General features: G+C 42.8%; 1 protein-coding gene across 1 annotated transcript; it reads right to left on the bottom strand.

The window, feature by feature from the left end:
- Positions 1-17: 17 nt before the first annotated feature.
- RSAD2 (radical S-adenosyl methionine domain containing 2) lies at positions 18-12,444 on the bottom strand. Its single transcript, XM_039533080.1, has 6 exons — positions 12,100-12,444; positions 8,755-8,916; positions 8,126-8,355; positions 5,774-5,923; positions 4,373-4,405; positions 18-3,723 (listed from the first exon to the last, which is right to left on the bottom strand). The coding sequence occupies exons 1-6, from the start codon at positions 12,428-12,430 to the stop codon at positions 3,559-3,561; spliced, it is 1,071 nt and encodes a 356-aa protein (XP_039389014.1). The 5' UTR covers positions 12,431-12,444; the 3' UTR covers positions 18-3,558.
- Between the last annotated feature and the right edge of the window lie 6,874 nt (positions 12,445-19,318).

Below are 19,318 nucleotides of genomic sequence, written 5' to 3'. Positions count from 1 at the left end.
TTAAAAAATTTCAGTAGTAATAAATAAATTCAACATTATATTTCTGCAACACACTAAAATATTACAGTTACACTTTATAATGAAAGCTAAGCACATCAAATAGGGCATATCCTACATTACTTACTCAGAAAAAATTCTTACTGACTTCAAGTGCATTGAGCTCTTTCTACCTGTCACTTTTCCTAATATGAAAAGCAATAAAAGTGCTAACAAATTACTGTGCAAGCTAATGCCTGATCCTGCAAACACATATGCATATTCTTAACTACCATGAGATTACTCATGCTAGTAAAGTTAAGCACATATGTGTTTCCAGGATTGAGATCTAAAGTCACATATTTAAAGTCAAGCGCGTGTATAACTGATCAGGGCCTAAAATATACAATTTGTTCTAATAGGAACCACATCTATATACTGTATCAGTGTAAAAATAGCACACATCATTCTAGATTAATACTGAAACTTATAGCTATTGATAAAAACCCTTCATTTTGTTACAGTAAAAAAACCACAACTTTAAACAACAAGGATTTTTTCATTCAGAAGCACCTAAAATTTTAAAACGTATAAAAAGTGTCTATTCACTGCTAAGGTTTAGCCTTCAAAGTATGTTAAAAACTAAAGCAAGTTCTCATTGTGATGTATCTTGGTGCAAACAATTTCCATCTCCTTTGAAGCAATACCACATAGAGTGGGTTTGGGGGTTTTTTTATTGCATATTGTAAAGATGATGAAAATCCCACAGGACTGAATTCCATGTGAAAAGTAAGAACACAAATCAGAACTCTCTTCACAGCACTCTGAAAATTTTGGCTCTTTATCATTCTTTTCAAATGTTTCTAAATGTCTGACTGTTTTTTAGTTGCTTTTCTATTCACTTTTTAGCTTCTGCTCTCTAACTCTTTTATTCCTGTAGCAAAACTGTTGCATTTATCTTGTGCAAATGACAGAGAGGCAAGAAGGGTGGCAAGATTAAAAGAGTTTGCATAGGGGTCTGATGAAGTGGGTATTCACCCACGAAAGCTTATGCTCCAATACATCTGTTAGTCTTTAATGTGCCACAGGACTCATTGTTGCTTTTTGCATAGGGGTTGTATATTTCTGTGTGTGTGGCTCATACCTGAGGAGGCTCCATGCATGTTGCTACACAGCAGGCATTTTGGGTTAGCAGTAGGCTGATGGATTTAATGATACAAGGATACACTAGCCACTCCTCAAGCTAGGGCTAGACCAGCAATCACAGAGAATTCAAACTCTTCAGCTGACTGGGTGCAGAGGATATATGTTGGATCCAAGATTTTAGCCATAAGAAAAAATCATATCCAAGGACACAAGTATATACTTTGGGTGTTGTCCCACAGTCTTTACTCAGGGAAAACTCTAAATGAGGTCCTGCGGAATTTCACCTAAAGATTGTGGGATCAAGCCTTTTAATTCTATCTGGAGCAGTTAAAATGCCTTGAGGGGGAAAAAAAATCTATGTATAGGCAACGTAATGGTTGCAGAATTCTCTCGACACTCTTTTGTTCTTTAAGGGCTCTATGTCATTATGGTTAGGAAAATAAAATACAGACCTAAGGAATTACTATTTAAAAATATTTCCAGATTTTTTCAGCAGGGCGTAATACCATAAAACTATCTAGAAGCTGTGGCTTCTATTACATTTAATTACTTCTACCTTTCATAGATTCCAAGGCCAGAGGGACCATTGTGATCATCTAGTGCTGCATCTTTAAAGAGTGAAATTAAAAGTTTAATTTCTCTCTGAAAATACCTATTATTGTTAAAACAAGAAGTAAAAGTACTATAATTGAAAGAAATTCGAGAAAACATGTATATTTCTCTATTATTTATTTTCACTAGAATTTGACACATGCTATGGCCCAGATGCTGCTAACTCTTATGCATGTTAGTAATTGTAAGCATTGAGGCCCATATCCTCAAAGATATTTAGGCACCTAACTCTCACTGATTTCAGTGGAAGTTAGGAGCCAAAATATCTTTGAGGATCCAGGCCTAAGTTCAATGGGACTATCTGAATGAGTAAAGTTACTCACACATAAGTGTCTGCAGGATCGGATCCTCAGTGAGTTGCCCATTTGTAGGGTTTTTCACACAAAAAATAAGGAAGAGAAAAAAAATTTTTAAAAGTAGAAAAACATAACTCTAAAACTATCACGAGTGGCAGGGGGGCTCAGGCACAAGTGTAATAACTGAAATTACTTCTAACTCGTGTTTTTGAGTTTACTATATTTCAAGTTGATGCTACCCCTTTAAAGCAAAGGTGGCTGTTATTAAATTTAATTGGTTTCACTCACAGCTTGTATGTTATTGGTGCAGCTACTAAATAAGGGTGATTACTAAGCCAAGCTGACTTCTAAATGAAGACATATGGTATGTGAACTTTGTGGTTTCTGACTTCCTTAGCAAAATATACAGCAAATAACTCTAGCATTTCTTTAACACAAGGCAGCCATTACAGAATTCTGTCCACTCTCTCTAAAAGAGCTCCCCCACGAGAGCTGGATGTGAGGAAAAAATCATTTAAAAGGTAAGATTTGAGTGGATTTACGTAAAAAGCAAAATTTGGTTTTTACCTTGAATACTTTTTATTAAAACAAAAGGCTATTTCCCATGGGAAACACGGTCAGTTTCCAGTGAAATAATGTTTGCCATCAAGGGTAAAAACACGATTATGTTTTGGGAAAAATTTCATATTCTCCTCTAACAAAAGTAGTGTGCTCTAGTGAACTCGAGAAAATTGCACCCTGCATCACATTTACAAATACTGGAGGAAATATGCACTTTCACAAATAAATGCTTGCAAAGTGAAAAGTGGATGTTTCACTTGGCACTGGTTTCCATTTAACTTAATTTAGCCTATGCCTCAGTCATATATTAGGGTAACTAACCCTATTCAATAGTTCTTACTCAAGAAAATGTCAGCGTTGTCTTCGAAACACTACTGATTTGCCCCCTAGTGACCTAGCCTGGAATTGTAACTGGTTATTTCTTAAGAACTAGGCAGAACAAGCTTCATGATAAGAAAGCTACCTGTCTAACTGGTCATTAAAGAAATATATTATGATGTTGCATTTGTTGTTTTTCTGAGTCACTGATTTATTATTTTAAAACTATTTCCTATATGACTTTTTCTAATTTAATGCAATACTCTTTATGCCTAGAACTACATATATTTTTACAATATATTTTACCATAGTGGAAGGTGTAGTCTAAGAATTTTAAGAGACTAGGTAGGTACGAGATTTGGGAGATCATCTTATATCTAAATTCAATCATTATTTAGCAATCCCTGAGTACACAGTAGATGAAAACAATCTAAATTTCAAAAAGATTAGTTTTAAGCAAGCTAAAATTTAAAGTTACACACACTATTTTCTCTGCAATTAACATTACTTTTAATTTGGTATTAAAATTTGGTATTTGGCATATATATAAATCATAAAAATAAGAAACAAATATACAATACTTATGTCAAAAATAATAATAATTATTATCGTACTACAAAGCGCATGTGCAATAAAAAAATACTTTGAGTCACCATTCTAGCTTCATATCTGCTTTACTCCACACATATTTTCCTCCTCGATTCAGAAACATCTTCTCATCAAATCCACTGAATTTTATAGCATGTTCTACGCCTACATCCAGGACAGATTTGGAAGGCTCTTTCCGTCCATTTCTACAGTTCAGAAAACGCATCTAGGAAATTCATAGATTAAGAAAATTAGAAAGTGGCTAAAAGTGGAGTATTTCTACAAAATTAATTAACTTAAACCCCAATCCTGTGAAGGCTCATGCACATGGTTAGCTCTATGCAGAGTAATTCCATTGAAGCCAATGAAACTTCTCGCAAGTGTAAAGTTAAGCACATGAGTAAACCTTTGCAGGACCAGGGTCTTTTTTTCTCCTAAAAGATGGTACAAAGAGAGTTAGAAAATATCCTGCTTAGTTTACATATAGGTAAAGAATACACATTCCCACACAAATTAGTTCTGCAAATTGAACTTCACAGTGAGGATCAAATATAACAGACGTGTAAACTATTATCTTGATCATGCAATTGGTTGCATGCAAGTGGACCCCTATGCACTTGTGAAGCTGCTCACTCAGGTCCATTTGCAGGATTAGGTCCTGTGTTTGAGTTGTCTAAATGTTTATGATGATGAATACAATTTCCTTGCATCCACATGTAGCAGGCCATTCTTTCAGAAACATGTGGAAAGTGCTGTATAGGGGTAAAATTAAACTGAAATACTTGTAATTTAGTCTGCTAAACCATGAATAATAACTTAGCCCATATTAACTGATAGACAAATATTAACTCATTAAGTAGCAAACAAAAACTTACATATTCATCCAGAATGAGGTATGAGTCTCTCATCTGTAAAAGCATAGAAAAAAACTAGAAATTACTAGGCAAACTAAAATCTATGCTTTTAGTGAAAGTTAGGGGAGGAGTAAGGTATAGGCATAATAAGTATCCATTCCCTTAGGGCCTGATCCAAAGTCCTTTGGAATCAGTTGGAGTCTTTCCATTCACTTCGATGAACTTTGGATCATGCTCTTAGTGAGTAGCAGATAGAGAACCATGAAGGTGGCTTTTTACGAAAAAACAAATTGTTGCTTGACTACCATTTTTTGTTTGGTTTAAGGATCAGATTGAAATTCATCTTTGATTATTAGCAGGTAAATATGGCCAATGGTCTGTGATGGGATGTTAGATGGGGTGGGATCTGAGTTACTACAGAGAATTCTTTCCTGGGTGCTGGCTGGTGAGTCTTGCCCACACGCTCGGGGTTTAACTGATCGCTATATTTGGGGGTTGGGAATCTTCCTCCAGGGAAGATTGGCAGAGGCCCTGGAGGTTTTTCACCTTCCTCTGCAGCATGGGGCACGGGTCACTTTCTGAAGGATTCTCTGCACCTTGCGGTCTTTAAACCATGATTTGAGGACTTCAGTAACTCAGACATAGGTTAGGGTTTTGTTCCAGCCCAGGAGTGGGTGGGTGAGATTCTGTGGCCTGCATTGTGCAGGAGGTCAGACTAGATGACCATAATGGTCCCTTCTGACCTTAAGTCTATGAATCTATGAAATATGGGTGCTCAAATGGATACAGGTGCTTTTAAAATATATCCAATCACTTACTTGGATGTTCACATCAGCACTTAGATATGTACAGTGAATACCCATTTTACATGTTTAAATGATTATATGAAATTCAAAAGGAAGGATGTAGCCTATTGAGGCATCCACATGTGAAAACTGGGTTCCGAATTTTAAAAAAAACTTGTTATCTATTAAAATGTGACCATCCTTAAATGTTGTGATCTGGCACTAAATTCCTCTGGATTCTTTTTTGTTTTATTTTGTTTTAAATTCACTATGCAGGTTTTCGCTTAGAAAACCTAGCCTATTACTGTTACGCTATTGGTATTTTTAATGCTCCCATCTACCTTAGTACCACCAACATTGCCTGGTCCAGCTACTATAGAAATCAATTGCAAAATTCCCACTGATTTCAATGGGAGCAGAATTGGGCTCCATAACTGTAAGTTTCCCAATGTTATGTGCTTTTCACTCCATATGTAATAGATTTTTGTAAAAAATTTTCCAAATATAAAAAAACCAGCTGCTAAAGGAATTATATTGTCTAACTTCTAAGCAAAGTATTAGTAAGCAAAGCATTAGCTATCATGCTATTTTCTAGTTTCTGATAATAAAGAATTATCAAAGAATAGCTTCATTTTACCTTCTGATTAGATTCTGGTACTAAACATGAGACCTCTCTATGGCGATCTAGGAATCGTTCAAAATCTTCATTGCTGATAATAAATGTCTCTGCTTCTCTCAGTGCATCTTCACCTGTATTCTCTCCTTCAATGAGCAGGCATTGGAATACCTGAAAGACAGAAAGTATATGATGAAGGCTGTATATCTGTCATAATTACCATGGGAAAAAACAAAACATAAACTCCACCATGACTGAGAGGCCCTGGGTCTCTCTTTTCACAGTGGTTTCAACTGGCTGAATCTTCAGTGAAGTCAACGGAGTGATACCAGCATACCATGGAGCATAAAACTAGCATAAATGAGAGACGCCAATAGGATGAAATCCTGGCCCCATTAAAGTCAATGCGAATTTTGCCATTGACTTCAATGGGGCCAAGATTTCTCTCATAATTTTTTTCCTAGCGATCAAACTGCTTGATGCCCCACTCTGTTACACCAGTTTTATTCTGGTTCAATTATATTTATTTCAATGGAATTAAAATGCTGCAAACTAGTGTAATAGAGTGGAGGATCAGGCTCTAACTATTGAGAAAGACTCTTCGATGTGTCTCTGCACATTTAAAAGCATGCGAGCCTTACAAGATTTTAAACTAAAGAGGACAGCTATTTAACTTTTCTAATGAAAAATATACTTAATAATAATTAATATTGTGTATTCAGACTTCTTCCTTTTTTCAAAGTAATATGACATTTTCCATTTTTTTCCTATAAAAAACATGACGTTCCCTATATGTCCCAAAATCACCAGACTTCTGGATGGTGAAAAAATATTTCCTTGTAAATAACACAAAAGGGCAAATTCTTGACTGTATCTGAGTGTCACTCAAATGCAGTGAGGGAGGTGGCCTGTCTGGGAATCGGTTACGGATCCTTGATACTAAGTGCCATCAGAAATTAGAGCCATAGCTCTGTCTCACCCAGTTGAAAGATCAGGCATAGTAGAGCTCTGCTCCACCATGCCCCCTTCCTGGAGGGTTGCCAACTTTCTAATTGCACAAAACCAAACACCCTTGTCCCGCCCTTCTCTGAGGCCCTGATCCCGCTCCCTCCACACACACACCCCCCTCCATCACTTGCTCTTCCCCACCCTCACTCATTTTCACTGGGCTGGGGCAGAGGTTTGGGGTGCAGGAGTGCGTGAGGGCTTGAGCTGGGGGTGCGGGTTCTGGGATGGGGACAGAAATGAGGGGTTCAGGGTGTGAGAGGGGACTCTGGGCTTGGGCAGGAGATTGGGGAAGGAGAGGGGGTGAGGGCTCCATTTGGGGATGCGGGCTCTGGGGTGGGGCAAGGGATGAGGGGTTTGGTGTGCTGGATGGGGCTCCATGCTGGGGCCAAGGGGTTCATAGTATGGGAGGAAGCTAAGGGCTGAGGGAGGGGTTTTGGTGTGGGGGTGCGGGTTCTGGGGTGGGGCTGGGGATGAGGGGTTTGGGCTGCAGGAGAGGGCTCCAGGCTGGGGCCAAGGGGTTTGTAGTCCAGGAGGGGACTCAGGGATGGGGCATGGGATTGGGGTGCAGGAGGTGGTCAGGGCTCCAGCTGGGGATGCGGGCTCTGGGGTGGGGCCTGGGATGAGGAGTTTGGGGTGCAGGAGGGAGCTCCAGGCTGGGGCCAAGGGGTTCAGAGTCTGGGAGGGGGCTCAGGGCCGGGGGAAGGGTTTGGGGTGTTGAGGGGGTGTGGGCTCTGGCAGGGAGTGTGGGCTCGGGGGTGGGGCTGGGGATGAGGGGATTGGGATACAGGAAGGGGCTCAGGGCTTGGGCAGGGGGTTGGGGTGCAAGAGGGGATTAGGAGTGTGGGAGGGGGTTCCAACCTTGAGCAGGGTGTTGGGGTGTGGGAGGAGTTTCAGGGTGCAGGCTGTAGCCAGCCGGCACTTACCTCAGGCGGTTCCTGTAAGCAGCCGGCATGTCCAGCTCCTAGGTGGAGGGGCCAAGGGGCTCTGCGCCCTGCCCATGCCCACAGGCGCTGCCCCTGCATGTCCCATTGTCCACGGTTTCCAGCCAATGAGAGCTGTGGAGCCGACGCCAGTGCCCCAGGCTGGGGCAGTGCATGGAGCCCCCATAGACACCCCTGCACGTAGGAGATGGACATGCAGCCACTTCCAGGAGCCGCACGGAGCCAGGACAGGCAAGGAGCCTGCTTTAGCCCTGCTGCGCACTGACCGGACTCTTATAGGCCCAGTCAGTGGTGCTGTCCGGAGCCGCCAGGGTCTCTTTTCAACCAGGCATTCCAGTCAAAAACCAGATGCCTGGCAACCCTACCTTCCTGCTTCTCCCCTTTCCCTGAGAAGAGAACATGTGGCCTTGTATTTCTTGCTTACCTTCCATCGGACAGGATTTAGTGCCTTAACCTGTTCATTCATATCTTCGTCAACATTAAATCTATTAATTACTGAATTTAATTTGAAAGCCACAGCATAATCTTGGCACCACTTTCTCAGTCTTTGGAGATTCTCAATGTGGTTCTTGTTTCCTTGTCCACGGCCAATTAAAACATTGACTTCCTCATCAAAACTATCACAGGAAACTGCAAGAATGTCTAGATATTCACCTGAAATAGACAAAACATTAAATTATATTCAATGTCTGTAGTAAAGAGTCATTAAGTGCCCAGGTCTGCCACCTTCCACCTTCAAGTACACCCTCAAAACCCATCATGAGGAACCCTATCAAAGAGGATTCCACATGGTCATGGGAGGACTGGAGAGCATCTCAAAGGTGACACACCTCTCTTCTACACAGACATGGGGACACATGAGACTAATATATTTAAAGTCAGTCTAAATACCTCTGATCTAAAAGTACATATAAAACTATTTGGTTTTGTTTGCATTTACTGTAAATATATTATTAAAAAATATCCACAGACAGACTCCTTACTATAAAGTTGAATTGAAAAGACTCCTGAAACCTGTGCATCTTTATAAACATATACATCATTTTTTCTTACCGTAACGCTTGAACCATCGTTCTCTAATCATGCTGCCATTGCTCACAATGCTGACACTTGGCAGTTTTAGCTCCTGCTTGCAAAACTGGACCAATTTGCCCACAAATTCTCCTCTCTCTTGCAGAAATGGCTCTCCTCCTGAAAAGTTTATTTTTTCCATACCTAGTATTTGACAAAAAAAGAGAAATACTATTTAGATTGGATCAATTTAAGTTTTGGGAACTTTTTCTCACAACATATGCACAGAAGAATGCAGATGATTTGCACAGATATACTAATGGTGAACCACAGTCCATAGAGCTCCCATTGAGTTCAATAAACTGTTTCAAATATGTATGAAGAGGGGAAACCCCTTTTTCTGCTAAAGTTTTGCTATGATTTTCATAAACATATGAAATTCCCATTGACTTCAACGGAGCCAAGATTTCACCCCTCGTCTCTATTCACGATGTAAAGTACCATGCACATTATTGTATTGAAGATTATTTACAAATCATTAAATTATAAGGCCAATATTTTCAAACCAGGGTATCTGAAAAGCTACTCCTAAATCCACATTTAGATACTTTATTTATGGATTTAGCAGGCTATCTTCAGGAACTCGAGCTTTGAAAATGTGGGCTAATAATATAATAACACTGGTCTACAATTTTTGAGAAGTCATCTGCTTCAGAGATAAAATGTGCTATTTTGATGTGCTGAATTCAAATATGACAATTAAAACAACTGATTGGCTACTGTTTCTTAGATATTTAAGTTTTTACATTTTATGTCTATGTATATTGTGTAGATAGTAGAGTTTTAATCATAAATTGTAAACCTAGGTCTTTTCATGTGTTTATGGTTGCTTTACATGATAATATTTCACCTGTCCTGTTTATGTAACACTTTAAAAATCAGCAAAAGGGTTATATAACTAAAATTTATTATGAAACAAAAGGCAAAAAACTATTATGTACATAGTTTAGTCCTATTCAGTGTCTACTTGGCACTTCTTGGCTTGTCTTTTGTATTCATTAAATGGAGCATCTCTTGTCACTGTCCAGCAATAGTCTGCAAGCATTGATGGGCTCCATTTGCCCTGATAGCGTTTCTCCATTGTTGCAATGTCCTGGTGAAATCGCTCGCCGTGCTCGTCGCTCACTGCTCCGCAGTTCGGTGGAAAAAAATCTAGATGAGAGTGCAAAAAATGTATCTTTAGTGACATGTTGCAACCAAGGCTTTTGTATGCCTTGAGGAGGTTTTCCACCAACAACCTGTAGTTGTCTGCCTTGTTGTTTCCGAGAAAATTTATTGCCACTAACTGGAAGGCTTTCCATGCCGTCTTTTCCTTGCCACGCAGTGCATGGTCAAATGCATCATCTCGAAGAAGTTCACGAATCTGAGGACCAACAAAGACACCTTCCTTTATCTTAGCTTCACTTAACCTTGGAAATTTTCCACAGAGGTACTTGAAAGCTGCTTGTGTTTTGTCAATGGCCTTGACAAAGTTCTTCATCAGACCCAGCTTGATGTGTAAGGGTGGTAACAAAATCTTCCTTGATTCAACAAGTGGTGGATGCTGAACACTTTTCCTCCCAGGCTCCAATGACTGTCGGAGTGGCCAATCTTTTTTGATGTAGTGGGAATCTCTTGCACGACTATCCCATTCGCAGAGAAAACATCAGTACTTTGTGTATCCAGTCTGCACACCAAGCAGGAGAGCAACAACCTTCAAATCGCCACAAAGCTGCCACTGATGTTGGTCATAGTTTATGCACCTCAAAAGTTGTTTCATGTTGTCATAGGTTTCCTTCAGATGGACTGCATGACCAACTGGAATTGATGGCAAAACATTGCCATTATGCAGTAAAACAGCTTTAAGACTCATCTTCGATGAATCAATGAACAGTCTCCACTCATCTGGATCGTGAACAATGTTGAGGGCTGCCATCACACCATCAATGTTGTTGGAGGCCTTCCATGAAGAAGAATGGGACAAGATCCTTTTGACGGTCACGTAACATGGAAACCCTAACATCACCTGCCAGGAGATTCCACTGCTGTAGTCTGGAGCCCAACAGCTCTGCCTTACTCTTGGGTAGTTCCAAATCCCTGACAAGGTCATTCAGTTCACCTTGTGTTATGAGGTGTGGTTCAGAGGAGGAGGATGGGAGAAAATGTGGGTCCTGTGACATTGATGGTTCAGGACCAGAAGTTTCATCCTCTTCCTCGTCTGACTCAAGTGAGAATGATTCTGGTGCATCAGGAACCGGCAGTCCTTCTCCGTGGGGTACTGGGCGTATAGCTGATGGAATGTTTGGATAATGCACAGTCCACTTTTTCTTCTTTGACACACCTTTCCCAACTGGAGGCACCATGCAGAAGTAACAATTGCTGGTATGATCTGTTGGCTCTCTCCAAATCATTGGCACTGCAAAAGGCATAGATTTCCTTTTCCTATTCAACCACTGGCGAAGATTTGTTGCACAAGTTTTGCAGCATATATGTGGGGCCCACCTCTTGTCCTGATCTCCAATTTTGCAGCCAAAATAAAGGTGATAGGCTTTCTTAACCATAGTGGTTATACTGCGCTTTTGTGATGCAAAAGTCACTTCACCACAAACATAGCAGAAGTTATCTGCACTGTTCACACAAGTACGAGGCATCTCTGCTCACTTTGGCTAAACAGAAATGTGTCCCTTTGCAAAATCAAACACTGACAAATAAGAGAGCATGACACTGTATGATTTCTAGAGCTGATATAGGGCAATTTGTTCAGCAGAGTGATGTAAGCTTCGTTATGATTGCATCATCCATGACTTCTAGGAATAACATGATGCAATTCATATAATGTATGACGCAATACCAGCTTCAGATTGCATCATTCATTGTTTTGCCTAAAAAGCAAGTACTGTCCAAACCCAGTCATAGATTTATTCATAGATCCAGTCAAAGATGTATTTTAGTCATTTCTGGTTTAAATTGAGATCCCTTCCCTTTATAACTCACTTATCCTCCGCTATTCCCAAGTCAAGGGTCGTATATACTGACCCAATAGCATATCTTGAAAACTAGACTAGTAGAAAAAGGTGCAGAGGGAGGGAGAATTGGGGCATTTTTTGATCAAAAGGGGGGGTTTTGTCAATTCCCTTCCCCATTAAATTCAACATTTGGATAATACATTTAAAATAATAATTATTAATAATAATAGCAATCAGTCAGAATCTGGACCATGTCAGAGTATTTGCTGCACTAATTGGATGACCCAGCCAGGCGGGGGGCGGATGCCCTCAGCCTACAGCCCTGGTCCCAGCAGCGGAGTTCATCCCGGAGGTCCCAGGGCCAGCAGTGGGGCAGACTCACCCGCCTCCTTGAGCATGGCCAGCCCCCTCTTGGCCTCCTCGAGGGGCAGCACGAAGGAGGTCTTGGCTGTGTGGAAGCAGAAACCGCAGCGGTAGTTGCACTGGCGGGTGAAGTGATAGTTGACGCTGGTGGGGACCGTGGGCACCTCGGCGCCATCCGGCTCCCCAGCGCCCTCCTCCAGCAGCGGGGGGCTCCTCCCCGGCAGCAGCGCCCCCCGGAGCCGGCAGGAGAAGGGCGCTAGGCAGAGCCACAGGGCGCTCAGCTGCGCCTGGAGGACCCGGAGCAGCATCGCCAGCGCCTGGGGCAAGCCGCGCATCTCGGCCAGGTGCATCGCGGCGCGGGGCTGCAGCGCTCTGGAGCGCCGGGCAGGGGCGCGGGCCCCATTTAATAGCGGCGAGCATGTGACGGGCGCTGCTGCCTGGGGAAGGGGAAGGGAATGGGGCAGTTTCGGTTTCCTTTACGGAGAAGCGAAACTTGGCCCCGGGTGGCTGCAGCAGGCGAGGTGTGTGCGGAGACCGCGGCGAGCCCGTTTACACCGGGCCACCCCCACTCCCTGCCTAGCTCCAGCTGCCGGCTGTGCATCCCCCTCCCCACTCTGGGCCCGTGCCCCGCACAGGCTTGCGCCAGGCTCCGAAACCGGCGCTTGGGAAATATGCCCAACTCCTGGTTTCAGCTGGTCAGAGCCCCGCTTCCCATCCACACGAACGGAGCGGTTCTCGCAGAGCTACCCTACAGCTCTGACTGCATCGGGCAGTTCCCCCCCCCCCTCGGGAATCCCCTAGACGACACATGGCGTGTCTGCAAACCGCATTGCAGCCAGCAGGTGTGATCGAGGTGTGTGCACCTTCACAACTAGCCATACGGGGAGGGATGCCCTCGGGCTGTAAAGCAGCGGGGCGCTGTGCTGCTGGCCCATAAGGAGGATCATTCCAGCCTGGGCTCCTACCTCTCCTGCTCTCCCCTGTTCCTGGGGATTTTCTGTCTGTGATAAAGGCCCTCTCTGGGGGTGCTCACAGCTGGCACAAGTTAATACAGCCTCAGAGGACCAGCCCAAGGCAGAGCAGCCTCAGGCTTGAAGAAGTGACGCAAAATTCCCAGTCACCCCACCCCCCAACCTGTGTGCCAATCTCGAGCTGATGCTTGGGGTTAGGGTGACCGGATGTCCAGATCTTAGGGTCTTTGTCTTATATATGCAAATATGTCCTCTCTCCTCCCCCCCCCCAAAAAAAAAGACACCGGCCTTAGCCTACCCTAAACCCAATTGTCCATACTATTTGCAACTGGGAACATCTGACAGTGGCATCAGCGCAGTCCTCCTGCAGGATCAGGGGACTGGGCTGCAGCTGGTGGCTTATGGCTCCAGAGTTGTGAGTGAAGTCAAGAGGTAGTTCAGTGCCTGCAAAAGGGAGGTACTCTGTAGTTTGGGCACTCAGTCACTGGGAGAACCTAGCAGGGATGTCCCCTGTCATCCTCAGGGCTTCCCACACCCCAGTAAGGTACGTCCTCTCTGGTCGTGTGAACGAGGGCAGGGTGTCATCCCCTCGCTTGGCCAACTGGACCCGCAACCTCCTGAATAGAGACATCACAGTGCAGAGATCATCCTTGTTGAGCATACTACCGTATACATTGCTGACCAAACACCAGGAACTTGAGTGCCCACTTCCAGCAACGGACCTAGTCATCGTGTCACCTTTCTGGATCGAACCCAGCTTCAGTAAAGCAAAGGAGCAGGGTTTAACCATTTGGGCTGCCAATGGAAATAGCTATTACCAGGATGGCCTCCCAAGGACTGGGTACACTGCTTTTCAGCCCTTTTTCCAGCAAGTGCTGCAAGGAACTGTCAAGCCCTATTCAGCACAAACTGTGGAAGTGGTGACAATAGTAGCAGTACTGTATAAGGAGGACAGAAGCAAGCACCTGTGCATCTGTTCTGACTCAGAATGGATGGTGTGAGCACTTACATCCTGGATGCCCATATGGATGCAGCGGAGCATGAGATCTGCCGATGAAAAGACAATCAAGTATGCAGCGTACTTGAGACATACATGGGAGCTGGTTACAGTTTGAATTTGTCTTTTTTAAGCATGGGAGATGAGAACTGCACACATTATTCCAGATGAGGTCTCACCAGTGCCTTGTATAATGGTATTAACACTTCCCTATCTCTACTGGAAATACCTCTTTTTGCCTTTTTCACAGCTGCATCACATTGGCAGCTCATAGTTATCCTGTGATCAACCAATACTCACAGGTCTTTCTCCTCCTCTGTCACTTCCAACTGATAAATCCCCAGTATATAGCAAAAATTCTTCTTGTTAGTCTCTAAATTCACAGCCTTGCACTCTGCACTATTAAATTTCATCCCATTTCTATTACTGCAGTTTTCAAGGTAATCCACATCTTCTTGTATGATATTCCGGTCCTCCTCTGTTTTGGCAGTACCTCCCAATTTTGTGCCATCTGCAGATTTTATTAGCACACTCCCAGTTTTTGTGCCAAGGTCAGTAATAAAAGTGTTAAATGAGATTGGTCCCAAGACTGAACCCTGAGGAACTCCACTAGTAAGCTCACCTTTCAGCATGACCCATTGTAGTCTCCCCTTTAACCAGTTTCCTATCCACCTTTCAATTCTCAAATTAATCCCCATCTTCTCCAATTTAACTAATAATTTCCCATGTGGAGCTGTATCAAATGCCTTACTGAAATCCAGGTAGATTAGATCTACTGCATTTCCTTTGTCTAAAAAAATCAGTTCTCATTTCAAAGGAAGAGATCAGGTTAATCTGGCATGATCTACCTTTTGTAAAACCATGTTGGATTTTATCACAATTACCGTTTATCTCTATGAACTTAACTACTTTCTCTTTTAAAATTTGTTCCAAAACCTTGCATATAATTGAGGTCAAACTAACTGGCCTGTATTTTTCCTGATCACTTCCCCCCCACCCATTTCTTAAATATAGGAACTATATTAGCAATCCTCCAGTCATAGGGTATGTCCCCTGAGTTTACAGATTCATTAAAAATCCTTGCCATTGGGCTTGCAAATTCATGTGGCAGTTCCTTTAACATTCTTGGGTGGAGATTATCTGAGCCCTCCAATTTAGTCCCATTGAGCTGTTTGAGTTTGGTTTCCACCTTGGATGTGATAATTTCTACTTCCATATCCTCATTTCCATTAGCCATCCTGTGACTACCCCTAAGCTTCTCATTATCCTTATTAAAAACTGAGGTAAAGTATTCATTTAGATGCTGGGCCATGCCTAGATTATCTTTCATCTCCAAGAGTCCACTCCATCTTCAGTTCTTAGCAGTCCCACTTCTTCTTTCCTTATTTTCTTCTTATTCATATGGCTATAGAGCTTTTTAGTATTGTACTGCCAGTATTGCCTACCTGACTATTAGTGTAATTGGTATTGTCACTATGTTTCCTCTTAATGTCCATTCCTCTATTCACTGCTGCTTCTTTTTCCATTGCTGTATTCTCTGTTTCTTTATTTGCCTCCCTATCAATATTAGACTCAGGAGTGGAGATTACATGAGCATCTCCCAACCATTTCCCCTGAGTTCCTAGTTTAAAGCTCTTTTAATCACTTGTGCCATCTTCCATCCACCTGTCCGAGACTAATGCAGGTTCAAATGAGTATTTGAGTGAGAGAGGAAAATTAAAGCAAAAACAGATTGCAATTCAAAACATGTGGCTGTTTATTAATGGGGAATGAATTACAACTTGGGCTGGGGAGGAGCACTTTTACCAACTAGCAACACTATCAGAACAAAAATATTCACACATCTCTAATTAAGAGAGAAGCGAGTCATCAACCAAAAGTATCACCAGAACAGCAATATACACAACTTGAAACAGTCTATTTACATCCAACAACAAAGAACCAAATGATCTATAATCAACTGTTCACTAAAAGCCAGAACAGACATACAAAACTGAGTAAACTGTACATGCATTAATTGAATCCTATAAAATACACCAACTGACCACAACAGCAATTAATACAACAATTTGTCTCTTATATACTATATATGGAACTTGGTACCAAGTAAGGGAGGGGAAAAGGGAAGAGGCTAAGCAAGCAGAATATTTACAGAAATTAAAATGCACATGCCACACTCCAGGCACAGCTGACCAGCAGTACAGACACCAAGGGCATGACGAATTAGTGGGAAGTAATCCGAAACAACACGACACGAGCCGGCTAAATCCGGAGAAGACCCTGGCTGAAAGGGTGATCAGGCCTTTCAGCTAACACGCGGACACTCCTGCAGATTTTGGTGGGAGGCATGGTTTTATTCGAAGGCTCTTACTCCTGTCAGCGTCTGATTGGTCCCTAGCTCCTTCACCTTCCAGGTTCCGAGCTGGAGCCCTTCACGTAAACAGGATCTGCACACGGCACACTACCCTTATGCACACGGCACTAGCCTGACCCCTAGGTGACCAGGCAAAAAAAAGTGGGAAAAGGCACACGGCATTATAATGTTGCACACTGCACCACGGTGTTGCACATGGTACCAATGTGACCTTTTGACCGACAATTGGCCATACAGACGCCATGTTTGAGCATAAGCTTAGGGCTGCGACACCACCCTACTCAGGTGGAGTGCAACCCATGAGATCAGTCCTTTGTCCATGCATGCCTCCCAGTGGCCAACATCCCAAAACCTTCCTTACAGCAGCATTGCCCGGACCATTTGTTGATCATCATAATCTTGTCTTGCCTTCATTTTCCTCCTCTAGGGTCAAGTAGAATCCCACTGAAGATCACCTGAGTCTACATTTCTTTAAGCAACTTCCCCAGTCTGGCATAGTCACCCTAGATGTGTTCCAGAAAGAATCTAGCAGTATCATTTGTTCCCACATGAAGCACAATCAGTGGATTTTTTCCTGCTCCCATTATGATACTCTTCAGCCTCAGGTCCACATCCTGTATCTTAGCTCCCAGCAAACAGCACACCCTTCTGTTCTCCAAATCAGCTCTGGTAATAGGCCCATCTGTTCTTCTTAGCAGGGTGTCACCAGTCACATACACCTAGACCTGTCTCTTACTGCTGTTGGTGTCAGAGTTAGTCTCCATCCGCAAAAAGAACAGGAGTACTTGTGACACCTTAGAGACTAACACATTTATTTGAGCATAAGCTTTCGTGGGCTACAGCCCACTTCATCGGATGCATAGAATGGAACATATAGTGAGGAGATATATATACACATACGGAGAACATGAAAAGGTGGGAGTTGTCTAAGAGGCTAATTAATTAAGAGAAAAAACGTTTGTCGCGATACCCAAGATAGCCCATTACAGACAGTTTGACAAGAGGTGTGAGAATACTTAACATGGGAAAATAGATTCAATGTGTATAATGGCTCAGCCATTCCCAGTCTCTATTCAAGCCTAAATTGATAGTGTCTAATTTGCATATTAATTCAAGTTCAGCAGTTTCTTGTTGGAGTCTGTTTTTGAAGCTTTTCTGTTGCAAAATTGCCACCTTTAGGTCTGTTACTGAGTGGCCAGAGAGGTTGAAGTGTTTTCCTACTGGTTTTTGAATGTTATAATTCCTGATGTCAGCTTTGTGTCCATTTATTCTTTTGCATAGAGATCGTCCGGTTTGACCAATGTACATGGCCATTCACAGTCTTTGTTTAATCCTGAGCTGATGGTGTCAAATTTGCAGATGAACTGAAGCTCAGCAGTTTCTCTTTGAAATCTGTTCCTGAAGGTTTTTTGCTACAGGATGGCTACCTTTAGATCTGCTATTGTGTGTCCAGGGAGATTGAAGTGTTCTACAGGTTTTTGTATATTGCCATTCCTAATATCTGATTTGTGTCCATGTATCCTTTTCCGTAGGGACTGTCCAGTTTGGCCAATGTACATAGCAGAGGGGCATTGCTGGCATATGATGGCATATATTACATTGGTGGATGTGGAGGTGAATGAACCAGTGATGGTGTGGCTGATCTGGTTAGGTCCTGTGATGGTGTCACTGGTGTAGATATGTAGACTGTGAATGGCTTGCCAACTACAAAAGCAGTTTCTCCTCCCTTGGTTTTCACACCTCAACTGCTAGAAGAGGTGTGAAACCTCCCTGATTGAACTAACCTCATTATCTCTAGCCTGCTTCTTGCTTACATATATGTACCTGCCCCTGGAAATTTCCACTACATGCATCCGACGAAGTGGGTATTCACCCACAAAAGCTCATGCTCCAAAACATCTGTTAGTCTATAAGGTGCCACAGGACTCTTTGCTGCTTTTACAGATCCAGACTAACACGGCTACCCCTCTGATACTTTATTTCTGTGTTAGCTGTGGTCAAAGGTGGGGAGGGGGATTGGCTTCAGGGGAAGTACATTCACCAAAGGGAGTGGCTTTGCATCAAGGACAAACACACACAACTGTCACACTGTAGCCAGGTGAGTCATGAAACTGTTTTTCAAAGCCTCTCTGATGCACAGCGTGCCTCAGTGTGCTCTTCTAATTGCCCTGGTGTCTAGCTGTTCAAAATTGGTGCAAAATGATTGTTTGCCGTTGCTTTCAAGGAGGGAGGGAAGGAGGGGAGACCGACAACGTACCCCAAATCACCCGCAACAATGTTTTTGTCCTACCAGGCATTGGGAGCTTAACCCAGAATTCCAATGGCCAGCGGGGACTGTGTGATAGCTACCCACACTGCACCACTCTGTGAGTTGATGCTAGCCACGGTATTGAGGACGCACTCCGCTGACCAATGTGCTTAGTGGGGACATACACAATCAACTCTATAAAATGGTTTACAAAGATTGATTTCTATAAAATTGACCTATTTTTGTAATGTAGACATGCCGTAACATAGGCATTGAGAGCATAAAAGTTTACTCTAAAGAAATCTACAAATAACTCTGTTGCCGGCACAGAAGGCCGAGGACAGCAACAGTGGGGGTTCGTTGCCCGGTGTGCGCCGCACTAATTAACACACCAGGGTGGAGAAGCAAACCAGGTTTATTTGAGCCCAAAAAGGTGCCAGGGAGAAAAAGCATTCTCAAATCCTGCACACAGATACAAGCGGTTTTTCTCTCTTTATACATAACTTCAGCTAAGCATTCCCATCACCCCCACACTCCTCCTCTCCCCCACCTTTCATTCCCATGCAGCAAATACACTTTGCAATAGCAATTACATTAAGCAGTTAAGTCATACTTGGCAAAAACCACTTTAGCTCGTTAGTAACTCTT

The sequence above is a fragment of the Mauremys reevesii genome, linkage group 3 (genome assembly GCF_016161935.1).
Source record: "Mauremys reevesii isolate NIE-2019 linkage group 3, ASM1616193v1, whole genome shotgun sequence".
NCBI lineage: Eukaryota > Metazoa > Chordata > Testudines > Geoemydidae > Mauremys > Mauremys reevesii.
The sequence above is the reverse complement of the archived record's forward strand: the minus strand, read 5'-3'. Positions and strand labels throughout refer to the sequence as shown.